The sequence below is a fragment of the Pinus tabuliformis genome, chromosome 1_1 (assembly GCF_031772625.1).
Source record: "Pinus tabuliformis cultivar Carrire ecotype Pingquan chromosome 1_1, CPIR1, whole genome shotgun sequence".
NCBI classification, from domain to species: domain Eukaryota; kingdom Viridiplantae; phylum Streptophyta; class Pinopsida; order Pinales; family Pinaceae; genus Pinus; species Pinus tabuliformis.
In genome coordinates this window covers 599,782,861-599,797,432 of record NC_142297.1, presented here as the reverse complement: position 1 = coordinate 599,797,432, position 14,572 = coordinate 599,782,861, and the positions used below count along the sequence as shown (strand labels likewise).

At 42.1% G+C, this 14,572-nt stretch overlaps 2 protein-coding genes across 2 annotated transcripts; both read right to left on the bottom strand.

Moving 5' to 3' along the window:
• Window positions 1–1,721: 1,721 nt before the first annotated feature.
• LOC149214703 (uncharacterized) lies at window positions 1,722–2,654 on the bottom strand. The gene has a single exon (XM_089389480.1). It carries the CDS (start codon window positions 2,652–2,654, stop codon window positions 1,722–1,724), a length of 933 nt encoding a protein of 310 aa, XP_089245606.1.
• Window positions 2,655–2,732: 78 nt separating this feature from the next.
• LOC149214702 (uncharacterized) lies at window positions 2,733–5,298 on the bottom strand. Its single transcript, XM_089389479.1, has 2 exons — window positions 3,948–5,298; window positions 2,733–3,310 (listed from the first exon to the last, which is right to left on the bottom strand). The coding sequence occupies exons 1-2, from the start codon at window positions 5,296–5,298 to the stop codon at window positions 2,733–2,735; spliced, it is 1,929 nt and encodes a 642-aa protein (XP_089245605.1).
• Window positions 5,299–14,572: the final 9,274 nt, after the last annotated feature.

The following is a 14,572-nucleotide window of genomic DNA, read 5'->3' as shown; positions in this document are numbered from 1 at the left end:
AGCTTTCTCATTATTCTCTCTCTCTCTCTCTCACTCTTGGACACTTAGAGTTTTTTTGGAGCAATTTTGGCATTGGAGCAAGAAAGGAAAAGAAGGCAAGAGGAAGCAAAGATTACGCAGGGAAAGGCAAGATCAAGCAACTACAACAGGCTTCATTATAGGGATCGACTTGCATGTGTATTTTTCTTGCTAGACTTGGCATGCATGACATTGCATGTGGTTCTTTTCTATCTTGGCATGGCTTTTGTCAGGTGTAACAGTGTTTTTCAGCCTAGCCTTGCCATTTCCGAATAGCCATGGTGTGATGGGGTTCTCATGTTTTGGTTGAGTTGGATTACTGGATGGATTCGAAGTTGAGTGGGGTGGATCTCTGAATGATAGAGCACATGGCCTAGTGGTCCTTGAACCAGACTGTGGATCACGGTAAATCCACTGGCCTAGTGACCCCTGAGCCAGACTGTGGGTTGCGATAAAGCCATGATTATGTTGCCTCGGTGGGTCTAGGAATCCTTTCTGGTGAATGGCAGGATATACGGTAAAGCTAAGAGATGGTTTTCTCTCTGTTGGGCCTAGTAATCCTGGGTTTGGGATATGTGGTAAAGCTTGGAGAGTGAGTCTCGGTTTAGGGCCTAGAAATCCGGGTTTGGATTGCGGTAAAGCTTGGGAGGCTAGGAGATAAGAAAATTCCTCACGGTGTAGGTGGATAAATTCGATGGCATCCATGCTTGTTTGGCCTAGTGACCAGGTGGAGTTCACAGTAAAGCCTATTATGGTGTGTTCATTGTGCTGGCCTAGTGATACGAAATGCATTACAGTAAAGCCTAGTTTCTATTGATGAGGGTGAGGTGGTTTAGCCTCGGTATGACCTGGTTGGTTTTTTTTTTCCACTGGAAAAATCTGTAATTTTCATTAAGAGAGAAAATTACATATAGTAGATGCAAAAAGCATGTGCACTATCAGAGCCTTTAAATCAGATACGCCACACAGGGTGATCTGTTTTTGTACTAGAAGCATATGTATAGTCAGTTAAATATCTAGCTGATATTACCACGCAGGGTCCGTAGTATTCATTCTATATATCATGGAAACAATAATAGCTCTATAAACATCAGTTTTTCAAATCATTATGCGGTTCAAAGACTGTTGTTCCTTTGGTATCGCTGATCTATGTAAGGCCTGTGGTAATATCTGTATTCTTCAGATCCTTGTTGTTCCAGTATTATCCATTCGCCTCTGGGTAGTATTGTGGCCTCCTTGGATAATTGATCAGCGCTGCTGTTATGTTCCCTGTATATGTGAGTACAAGAGATATGGGTAAAAGCTGCCTTGAAATTGTGTGCTTCATACAATATGTTGCTGAGGGTGTGTATATGACATATTGAAGATTGATTGAACCAGTTCACTATATTCAAAGAATCCCCAAATATGTTTAGATGTAGACACTGATGTCCCAAAGAGAAATGTAGAAGGTGACGCAAAGTCATAAGTTCAACAAAGTTGTTTGAGCCCACTCCGAGTCCCAATTTGACTTTATATTGTTGGTTTTCACTGATGTGTAGTATGAAGCCCCCCCCACAACCGTTTTGGTTTGAGGCACCATCGAAGAAGGCCCAAGGGATGGTTTTGTCAATGATAGGGGGAGGATTTATGCTCCACACCCTAGAGGGAGTGGGTTTAGGCAGTTCTAGATAAGAGGAGATGATGCTGGCTTCTGTTCTAGCCTAAGATACAGTCCGATTGTCGAAGATATATCTGTTGCGCGCCTTCCAGATATGCCAAGAGACCACCGATGGTAGGTTCTGAAGCTTGGACCGAGAGTATCTGCTATTCCAGTCTGCCCAAGCGCTTTGTAAGTCTCCGCCGTTCCAAGATCCAGTAAAACCGATAGACGTGGATAGGTTTTGCCAGAGATGTCTTATAGTTGTGCATTGCAGGAAGAGATGTACAGTGGATTCTGAATCTGCTTTACACAGTATACACCATGATGGACCATATATCGCTCTGTGGATTAAATGATCTCCCGTAGGTACGATATCCTTGAGAGCGCACCAGAAAAAAAGTCTGATGCGCGGTGGGGCAGCAAGCTTCCATATATCGCTCCACCATTTAATAACAATTTCGGGCTTTTTATGCTGAATAAGAGCGCAGTATCCAGGCTTCGGGGCGTATATGCCATTGTCAGCCAAACACCATACAAGTTCATCAGTCCCCTGTTTTATTCTTATATGCGATTCAGTTAATGCATATATAAATTCCAGCCACTCCTGTTGCCACTGTGGGGGAAGATCAAGCTGCGCAGCGGACTTCCAAGCCTGTGCGAAAATATTGGTATTTTGTTGGTCTGCGATATCTGCAAAGACCTTGATCTCCCGTGAATGAAGATGTCTGATGAGATCTCTGCTTAGTATATGCCTTCCCCCACTTCCAATCCAAGGGTCGAGTCCAATCCTACCAAGTGAACCATCATTTATTCTCCAAACCAGGTGGTCTCGAATGTGAGGGAGAGAAAGAATCAGTGCCTTCCACACCGATGAGCAGCCTCTTGTCTGCCATGAAGGTAATATGATCCAGTCAAGTAAAATCTGAGGCCATATGTATTTGTGATATGAAATATGTGCCCAAAGGTTCTGAATTGTCATTAGAGACCAACCCATTTTTGCCGCTATAGCTTGTGCAAAAGAGGGAAGATCTTTGAGTCCCCAGCCACCCCATTTCTTTGAAAGTGCTATCTTTTACCAACTTATCCAGGCAAATATTCTTTTGTCTTGATTGCCATTCCAGAGATAGCTATTACAGATCTGTTTTAAGCGCCCTAGAATGCTTCTTGGTATCCATGCCAGTGCCATCCAAAAGACTGGTGTGGCTTCCAAGACGGATTTAATAAGAATCAATCTACCAGCCCTGGACAAGTATCTGAAGCTCCACACAGTAAGTTTCTTTTCCAGCTTATTAACCAGCCAAACCCAATCAGCAATTCTTTGGCATGTGGGTTTGAGCCAGTACCCTAAGTATTTGAGCCCTCTGTCCAATGGATGTATGCAGTAGGGAAAAGCCTGCTGTGCTACTTGAGCTTCTTGTACAGTAGTGCGAGTAAATGTGATAGAGGATTTAGAGTGATTTGCAATCATACCTGTAGCAGAGGTAAAGAGGCGAAGAATATTGTAAAAATTCCTAGAATCCCGAATACTGCCATCCAATAGAATGAGCACATCATCCACGAATAGTAGATGAGTGAGAAAGCAATCATCAGAGATCCGCAGCCCATGAATGTCTCCGTTCCTTTTAGCCGATGCAATAAGCCTGCTTAATCCTTCCATGACAATGAGAAAGAGCAGAGGTGACAGCGGACAGCCTTGTCTCAGTCCTCGTTCCGAATGAAAGAATGGTGAGGCTGAGCCATTTATGAGAATGCTGAAGGATGGGGATGTAATGCAGGCCATAATCCAAGTGATGTAGCTGTGGGGGAATCCAAGGTGGATGAGCATCATCTTGATGTATAGCCAATTGACACGATCGAAGGCTTTAGATAGATCAATCTTGAGAATGATGCTTTTGAGATGCTTTGTCCAGATTGAATGAATTGCTTCTTGTGCCGAACCAATAGCTTCATGAATCTGTCTAGAGTCTAGGAACGCAAATTGTTGGGGGTCAATATGTCTGGATAGAATCGGTCTGAGTCGGTTGGCTATGATCTTGGATATGATTTTGTATAGGCAGTTGCATAAGGAGATGGGTCTATAATCATCAAAAGAAGATGGGGAGTCAGATTTTGGAATGAGCACAATGAAGGTCGAGTTAATGGCATGATATAAAGACCCCGAGATCCTGCTTTCCTCCACAACCTTCAACAAAATCTTGACCCAAAATATCATAGAAAGCCAGGTAGAATTCAATGGTCCAGCCATCCGGCCCTGGGCTCTTGTCTTTTTTGAACCATTTTAATATACCTTCAAGTTCCCCATAAGTAACTGGAGCATTAAGCTCCTCTGCATCATCCTCCTCAACAAATCTCGGAAAGTGTCTAGTTATATTGATGATGTCAGGGAGGTTTGATTCTCGGGGACTCTTATAGAGACCTCTGAAATGAGTTATCCCAAGATGAGCCAGCTTATTGAAGGAGTCAGCCATATCTCCTTCTGGCGTAGGTAGTTGCCAAATAGTATTTGACACCTTTCTTCCTTTGGCATAACTGTGGAAAAATTTCGAGTTTTCATCCCCTGCTTGTAACCAGATTGCTCTGCTCCTTAGTCTCAGGGATTCCTCTCGCTCCTTAAGTATATAAGCCTTCTGGTTTTCCAATTCGATCAGCCGACCCTTATCCTCTGCTGATATGAATCCCAACCCTCGCTCATCAGTAAGAGCGCTCAATTCTGATTCAATATGTGTGAGATGAGTTGTATCTCGGGCATGCTTTTCCTTAGCCCAGTTAATGGAGAGGTGTTTGATTTCTGAGAGATTTTTGCAAAACCCCCTAGCCAAATATTCTCCTCCATTAATGGGGTGGGCAAGCCAGTAATCAGAGATCATCTTAATGTAGGTTGGGTCTCTCTGCCAGGTGTGATTAAACTTGAATGGGGCCTTTGGTTTTTTGCAAGGCCCTTGAATTTCTAAATATATAGGCAAATGATCCGATAAACCTCCCGATCCTACCCATTGCTTGTAATGGTGCAGCTGGTGAAGGAGCGAATCTTTCATGATGAATCTATCCAGTCTATGGGCCAACGCAACATCCCCAACCCTTCTATTTCTCCAAGTCGGAAGGAGTTTTTGCATGGGGATATCTATAAAGTTAGTCTGCTCTAACAGGTTGGTCATATAATCAGTAATAGATTCAATTTGTGCCGCCGATCCCCATGATTCTCTGAACCCTAGTGAGAAATTGAGATCACCACCGTTGATAGTCTTATCCCCTTCGATAAGAGAGAGGTGTAGGAGCCTCTGCCAGAACAGCTCTCTGTGATTACACGAGCCATATACATTCACCACCTTGAGTTCCATGCCTAGGTCAGCCGAAAAGAAGTCCAGACCCAAGTAACCAGTCCCTCCCCACGTGGCATCGACTCTAATAGAGCGGGGGTTAGTTCCGATTGCCAGTCCTCCAGATCTACCGGCAGCATCTAGGGATATAAATGACCAACCCGGAGTCAGGGCTTGAAAGGTTTTGGAGATCTGATCAGCAGAGCAAAGAGTCTCTTGTAGCATAATAATATCAATAGATTCAGTCTCAATGAAACGCTTCAAGGCTAGTTTCTTAGGGGCACTAGCCAGCCCTCTGCAATTATAAGATTTGCACTTCATGGAGGAACCCTACGCGGGTTTTGTCCAGCTCTAAGGACCCCATCGATGGTGGATTGCCTCCCGGATACAACCTCCGCTCCAGATTTCATAATAGCTTTTGAGAGATCTGTTTTCCTACCCCTGGTAGGCATGGGTCCGTCCCCTGACCCAATGATACCGAGACCGGACCGGTGGATCGACGAGTCAGTGATATGAGATCGGGATCGAAGGAAGTATGAGTGAGGAGGAGAATCAACAGAGGATGATCGGGGGGGAAGATGAGACAAGAGAGGGCAATGAGGGTCTAGTGGTGGCAATAATGGGCGGAGATGGTACATAGAGAGGGGACTGAGATGGCTGAATAGACGATATAGCAGGAATATTAATCTGATCAGAAAAGGAAAGAGAGGGATTAAGAAGAGTAGCCGAGGCTGAAACTGTTCCTGCGACTGAGCAAGCCCAGGTCATTGGTGGCGAAGTGTGCCTGAGATCGGGATCCACCACTGGTGAGGAAGCCACCGGAGACGGTCCAGCAGAGATTGGACGCGATGAAGTAGGAGAGGCTGGCCTGGAAGGGGCAGGGGTGTTCCTCGGAGAACCGTCTGATTTCCGAATGAGAGGGAATTCTTTGATGAGGTGCCCCACCTTGTGGCATCGCCTTCACCTGAACGGAACACCCTCATAGTCCAGAATCTGGGTCCTGATATGTCTCCCCCACTGTAATGTAATCTTTTCCTCCAGCCCCTCCCGAGTATCTAAATGTACCAATATACGAGCGAGTGTCCTGCTTCTGGATTCCACAAATGTGCGATCATGATCTAAGTAGGTGCCTAGAGCATTCCCGATCCTGATGAAAACTTCTTCACGCCAATACTGTAATGGAAGACCTGGCAAACGTACCCAGATTGGTCCAGCTCTGATTTGTTCACGTTCAGGGTCGAATAGTGGGCTCCATCTCTTGAGGAGGACCGGGGCCATTCCGATATGCCAATACCTAGCCAAAACAATATTCGTGTAGCTTTCTTCAGAAAAATGGAGAGAGAACCATCCCCTTGGTAGAACATGTACTTCAGACAGATCAATAAGCATTCCTCCCCAGATCTCATTCACCCAATGCGACAGCCGTTTAGCTGTATATGTCCTGCCCCGGACATGCCCTACCAACACAGTATTGGCCATAATAGCAAATTCTCCTAAATTCGAATCCTCTCCAAATCGGATGGTGATGTCTCTTGAAGTAGCCTTAATGCACTTCGACTTTTTCTTGCATGAACGGGGAGCTGACGGATGGTCGAACAGGGGGTTTGGTACACCTTCTTGTGGGGAGGGCTTGTCCGGCTTTTCCTTGACCGCAGGGGGATCGATGCACCCAGAAGGGCGAGATCCCGCACAGGTAGTGAACGTCGGGGCCGGATCCGGGGGGTTAACCGACGGATCAAGAAAAATAGATGGTGTTAGAGGGTCGAAAGAAGGTGGAGGGGCCTCCGCAGCGGGGGGGTCACATGGAGGCCCAGAAAAGTGCGGAACCGAGCCGTGCCGGGGGAGAGAATCAACGGGCGAAGGATGATCAGATACCGGGCCAGAAGACGGCGAAGGCGGTGCAGACGGTGAGCCAGTTGCAAAGCAGGGATTATGGAATATAACCCTATCCGGAAAAGGTTCATCCGAATAGTCCACCGCCTCTGTCTCCATTATGTCGGCCATTGATTCCACAGATCGAGAAGCGAAGGAGACGGGTGTCAGCGACGGTGAGGAGTGCAGGGAGCAATGCGCAGAACCGAGACGGGCTTCAGGAAAGAGAACGGAAGCCCTAGACTAACCCTGACCTTCACGAGCGTGACCCTCCATCGAAATCATATAAATCTACCCTCAATAGATTCTATTCAAAAAAATTCCAAAAAAAAAAAAAACATGACCTGGTTGGTTATTTTAGTTTGATTCCCATATTCATGCTTGGAATATGGTACGGGGGTGAATGGTTGAAGAGAAATTTGGCTCAACCATTCTATGGTCGGGTGGATCGTGGTAGTCCCATCTTCGGTTGGTTTATTGCATTCAGTAATGAGAAATTCATTCCCTTGATTTTCATGTGTAAATGTACTGATGTATATGTGGACTCTATGGTTGATATGTTTATGATATTTTTGTCCCTATTATGTTGGATATATGTATGTTTTATGATAGTAGCTATATATGGCTCTCAACATGCTTTTACTTGTAAATCAATGGATAATGTATCTAAGGCCTAATAGATGATAATTCAACAAATGACATGAGGGAACAATGGTTCATAACGATTCTCAGATAAGTATGAGATCCACACACTTAATTCTGTTGTTTACACTTGTAGGTTACATGTTGATGATATGTTTGGCGAAATTCCTGTCATAGCTAGTAGGGGTCTGGTTAAGGTCTTGTTCAAATTACTTCTTTGGCATCATTTTTTTCCTATACTTTTAATGATTTTAAGCTATCACTCCATTTTGGGTAGTGACCTGGGCTCTGGGCCTGAAAAAGTGGCTTAAATCCCATGTTCGCTGGCACAAAACTAACAATTTTAGTCTCTAGTCGCTGGTAGGCAAGCCTGTGTGAGCGACTTTGGGTTTCTCAACACTCTTTTTCCCATAGCATGGGAGCGACTGAGGCCTAAGATGTCCATAACAGTAGTGGGACCTAGTGATAACTTGTCTGAGTGGATGACTTGTCTCCTGAGGATTCTAAAGCTGATGTTGGATGACTATGTGTGATGTTTTCGTAGATTCCACTTCCTTAAGGTCACATAGGAGGTCAAATCCAATCATAGTAGCCTCATGTTTACTCCAATTGGCTAGTTACTTGGGTAAATGTGGGAGGAGGGTGTTACAGAGTGGTATCGGAGCATGTTTCACCCCTCAGACTGGATGAGCAGTGTGCATTGGTCATGTATGCATGCCAATTGCATGTGTGTCTCTTACACTTACATTCCATGTGCTTGTTATATTTTCTTGATGATTGATTATGGTCAAAGTAAGGTTGTCATGGAGAATTTGATGATTTATTTTGTGGAATGCATCGTCATGACTATATGAATGGTTACATATTATTAGATGTCGCTTACATGTTGATTGTATGTCACCTACTTTTATCCTTGTATGTCAGGTGCATTCTTGAATGTTTTGATTACATGTGTTAGCCTTGTAGGTTGATTAAAAGAATTGATCGCTTATGCTCCACTACATGGATTATGCATATGTGTAGTTGATTATGCATTGCTTATGCATGTTGATGGTTGCATGTGGCAATGTGTACAATGAAGTAATGTTTGTTGTCATGCATGAGGTCATAACATGCATTGTTGATATGGTTTTGCATTGATGACTAGACCCTAGCTAGAATGATATTTATGTGTTAATGCACTTACTTGTTATATGGCTATATGATGTTATGATTATGTTATACATGTATCATGCTGATTTTTTGATCTAACATACGAGGTATCCTCCCTGAATTATGCTAAGGTGTGTTGATTTATTCTGATTTGTTTTATCTGACATATTATGCATTGTACGAAAAATATCAAATGGCTAGCAAGGTGGTAGACTGCATAGAATCCCCCTATGCATCAGATGAGCGGCTTGGTGTGGAGGACACTTCTGATTTGGCAGATACACTGAGAAGCTTGAACAAAGAGATAAGGAGTTGTAAGGAAGGTAATGACCAGAGGAAACAAACATAGGTCAATGCTATACTTATTCAAAGTTTGTCAGACTTGCAGTGATAAGGGTTACTTTAGATCATCCATGGACATGAGGATAAAACTAATGGGGAATATGGCAGTAGGTCTCCTGGTAGACAAAGGTCAGATAGATTTGATACAGTGAGAGATGGAATATTATTGGACACTCTGGATAAAAGGGGCGATGAGTACATGTACTATTCTAGTTCTGGTTTTGATAAACATCATGATCGTCATCACTATCATCCTTATAAGAGGAATGATAGGGAATACTTACCAGATGAATTTAAGAGAGAAAAACCACCTACTTTTGATGGATATGTGAAGAAGTCAGAAGATGCAAAGGCTTGGATAATTGGGATGAACAAATTCTTTGAGTTTCATGAGTACAAAGATAACATGAAGGCCAAAGAAGCGATCTTCAGCTGGAAAGGTAAAACAAACATTCAGTGGGAAGATGTTAAGCGGGTTAGAGACATCATGACAGAAGAATTGAGTTGGCAGGAGTTCAAGAGGCTTTTCGGGAAGAAGTACTTGTCAGAGAGGTACTACAAAAGTAAGGCAAAAGAATTATATGAGCTAAAGATGAGATTAGTGGCAGATGAAGAGTACACGACCAAGTTTCTAGAGCTATTGAGGTATGTATTGTATCTTACTAATGAGAAGGCTAAAGTTCAGTGATTTTTTAGTGGTTTTCCATTAGCATTTAGAGATCGGATTGAGTATGATGAACCTCGGTCACTTGAGGAATTTATTAGGAAATTGAAGCATTGCTATGAACAGTCAAATCGTAAGAATGAATCTCAGCAAGGATGGAAGGGAAAAGACAAAGGCAAAGGTAAATGGTAGCCTAAGAGGACAAGGCCACCGCATGCAGATGAGAAAGAGAATGTGGCACCGAAAAATAAGTTTAATGCAACTAGACATGGACACGGGTCACAACAAAAAAAGCATAGAGGTGAGGGCACTGGTTGGTTGGAATATATGACATGTAGCAAGGAACAAATTAAGAGATATTGTCCAGAAAATTAGGATGGTAGGCCTAAGATATACAGTGCATAGGAGGCGGAAACTATTGGGGATATTGGTCAGAGTATTCCATGTATCTATACAACAGTTGACAACAGGTAGGAAGAAAAACACGCATCTATCATTGAGATGGATGGTAAGATTTTTGACCAATTTATTTCTATTTTGAATGACCCTGGATCTAATTATAGCTATGTTAGTCCTGACTTAGTGCATAATTGTGGTTTGAGTAAGGACTTGCACGCAGAGTCTTGGTTAGTGCAGTTGGCTACAGGTACAAAGAAGCGAGTTCATCATTGGGTAAGATCTTGTGCATTTTATTTGAATGGTATACCTACTGCAACACATCTAAATGTATTACCATTTGGATCATATAGTATGTTGTTGGGAATGGATTAGTTTTATCTTCATAGAACCAAGGTAGACTGTTATGACAAAGCCATTGAGTGTGTTGATGACAATGGGGAACCAAGAGTCTTGCAAGGCAAGAAGAAAGCCACATCAGTTAGGATGGTGACAACTATGCAAGTAAAGCGTAGTCGTAGGAAAGGGTGTAAGTTATTCGCAGTGCACTTTTCTAGTGATAAGGGTAAGGAAGTTGGGGATATGGATGTGTTGAGAAAGTACCCAGTTTTACAATAGTTTAAGGATGTATTTCTTGAGGACATTACAGAGTTGCCACTTCACAAGGAGGTATAAATTTCTATTGAGTTAGTGCCTGGGGTAGCTCTAGCATCAAAATAACCTTACAAGATGAGCACATCTGAGTTGGTTGAGTTGAAGTTGCAATTGAAGGAAATTTTGGACAAGGGATACATTAGGCCAAGTGTATCACCATGGGGCGCACCGGTATTGTTTGTAAGGAAGAAAGATGGTACTATCAGATTATGCATTGACTGTAGGCAGTTGAACAAAGTGACTATCAAGAGCAGGTACCCTTTGTCGAGGATTGATGACTTGTTCGATCAGCTGAAGGAAGCAACAACGTTCTCCAAGATCGACTTGAGATCGGGATACCGTCAGGTACACATAAAAGAGGATGACATTTACTAGACTATGTTCAGGACGCATTACAAGTCTGTTGTCATTCCATTTGTCTTAACTAATGCTCTAGCACATTTATGTGCTTGATTAATAGTGTGTTGCGTCCATATTTGGATAAGTTTTTTATTGTGTTCATTGATGATATACTGGTATATTCTAAAAATGAGGAAGAGCAGGCTGAGTATTTAGCAGCAGTGTTGAGGTTGTTGAGAGAGAATAAGTTGTATGCTAAGATTAGCAAGTGCAATTTCTTTCAGACTTTGGTGCACTACTTGGGGAATGTTGTCTCCAAGGAAGGCTTTGCAGTAGAATTCGAGAAGATAAGGGCCATAATGGAGTGGGTAGCTCCTAAGAGTGTGGATGAGGTGAGATCTTTCATGGGTCTTGCAGGATATTATAGGAGGTTCATCAAGAAGTTTTCATAGATTTCTTATCCTATCACATCACTGCAGAGGAAAGGTAAGAAGTTTGAATGGATAGAGGAGTGTGTGGCTAACTTTGAGCAGCTTAAGCAGTTATTGACACATGCATTAGTGCTATAGATTTCATATCCGGATAACGAGTTTGTGGTATGCACAGATGCTTGCTAGAGAGGACTTGGTGGATTTCTTATGTAGGATGGACAAGTGATGTGTTATGAGTACCGAAAACTAAATGAGCACGAGTAGAACTACCCAACACATGATCTTGAGTTAGTAGCGACCATACATGCATTGAATATGTAGAGGCGCTATCTTCTTGGCAGGAGGTTTTTACTTATGAGTGACAACATTGGGTTGAGGTATTTGTTTGACCAACCGAATCTGAACTCCAGGCAGGCTAGATGGTTGGTTGCGATCAGTGAGCTTGATTTCGAGATTAGGTACATCAAAGGTAAAGAGAACAGGGTGGCATATGCTCTCAGCAGGTGGGTACAGGTAAATCACTTAGCAGATATGAGCTCATATGGGACAAATATATAAGATAGGATCTTGCAGGAAAGTCATCATGATGTCAGGTATATGGAGATTGTGCACGGGTTGCAATAGGGTATTGGTAGAGGTACAAGTGGTAGTACACATACAGGTACATGTGCAGGTATAGGTACAGGTGCATGCGTATAGGGTATGGATTATTGTCTTAGAACGAATGTATTTGTTAGATTCAGAGACAGGATATATGTGTTAGATAATAGTGAGCTCAAGAAGGTGATCTTTAGAGAGTTTCATGCGGAAGCTTATTCAGGTCACCCAGGTTATCAAAAGACATTGACTACAACGAAAAAAATTCTATTATTGGATGAATCTGAAGAGAGATTTAGCAGAGTTCATGGCTAGATGTTTTGATTATCAGGGAGTGAAAACAGAATGTAAACATCAATATGGACTTCTACAACTGATTACAATTCCAGAGTGTAAATGGGAGGTCATTTCCATGGACTTCATTACAATTTTTCCGAAGATAGTGAGACAACATGATTCCATCATGGTTATTATGGATAGGTTGACGAAGGTTGCACACTTCATTCCAGTGAAGTATACATTCTCAGCTAGCGATGTAGCATAAGTATTCATCAGAGATGTGGTTAGATTGCACGGTGTTCCAAAGAGGATTGTGTCAGACAAGGATGAAAAGTTCACTTCCAAATTTTGGAAGTAGTTATTTTTAGGTTTGGGCATAGAGTTTGCCTTCAATACAACTTATCATTTGCAGACAGATGGATAGACAGAGAGGGTCAACTGGATATTGGAGGATGTGTTGAGGATGTATGTGATGCACCAACAATGAAAGTGGGAGGAGTATCTTCCTTTGGTAGAGTTCGCATACAACAAAAATTAATAGGGTTCATTGAGGATGAGTCCTTTTGAGGCATTGTATGGGTAGAGTTATAACACTCCTATCAGTTGGAGTGATCTGATTAGCAGGGTATTGATTGGACCAAATATGTTGGTAGACATGGAATGGGAAATGCAGGTGATCAAGAAGAATCTAAAGGCAACATAGGATAGGCAGAAGAGTTATGCAGATAGGAACAGGTTGTTCAAGGAGTTTCAAGTCGGGGAATAGGTGTACTTGCGCATCAAACCAAAGAAGAGATCCTTGCAGATTGGATCATGTGCCAAGCTGACACCATAGTTTTGTAGACCCTTCAGTATCATTGAGAGGATTGGGCCAGTAGCCTATAACCTTGCACTGCCTCCAATAGTGGAAGTCCATGATTTTTTCCATGTATCTTTGCTTAAGAAGTATGTTAAGGATGTTGATCATGTGATTGACCGGTCTGTATTGTAGATGGAACCGAATGGAGAATTCCTGCCATAGCTTTAGTGTCTATTGAAAAAAAAGGTGTTCATGGTCAAGAACTGAGCAATCAAGCAAGTTAAAGTGTAATGGAAGCACTTTGGACCCGATGAAGCTACATGGGAGGTGGTGGATCAGATGTGGGCTATGTATCCTTCCTTATTTACTGGTTCAGGCAAAGCAGTTTTGGCTTAATGTTTTGGTGTGATTTTGGTATATGTTCTGGTATATGTTTTGATGATTTTTCTATATGCACATATGTATAAAGATGTAAATACTTCCATGAGCTAAGTTATAAAGCTCCAATTAGTGGTATGGGTGTCATGTTATTACGATATTGTGTTATTATGTTGTCATGATGGTTTTATTTCAGCAGGGTGATCATTGTAAATATTGCATCGAGCTATGTTATAAGGTTCCATGGGTAGTATGTTTTCTTTTCAACAGTTTTGCTAAGGTCTTGGTGTGGTATAACACCGAGGATGGTGTTCCCCAAGGGGGAGGGTTCGTAACAAGTTTGGTGAAATTCCATGTAATACAAGTTAATAAAGGAAAAATAATAACCATGATAGATAGGACACTTATTCCAAGTTGAATGTTTGGCAAGACATCCTAGTGGGTTTTCATTTGATTGTTTATGGCTAAGGAAATTGGCAAAGGCAATGGCTAATGCTTTGGAATGACAATATGGCATTTTTGGCACATTTATTTATGAAAATAATGGAAATTAGGAGAAAAGGGAGGTGAAAGGTCACAGATTGCATCACTAGTACAAAATGGGAGATTAGTGACTACGTGACTAAAAAAGATAGTCACCACAATTATTTCAAGTGAATTACTATTAAATTTGAGCAATTTTAAGTGACTTAACCAAAAATGACTAACTTAAATGACTAATTTAGTCTAGGGATAAGATATATGACTAAATATTAAGTGACTCAACTAAAAACGACTAACTTAAATGACTAATTTAGTCAAGGACTAAAATATATGACTAGATAATAAGCGACATAATTAAAAATTAAAAATGATTAATGTAAATGACTATTATAGTCCAAGAATAAAAATATGACGAACTAACAAGTGGTATAGACCAGTAGGTTTACATGGGGTTTAGTCCCTGCTTGGTCACAATTTTAAGCATCATGGGGAGGGGCAGAGGAGTGGAAGCCACTTTGGGGGAATTAAACTTCCCAACGGTGTCCAGGCTTGACTAAAGCCTTGCAC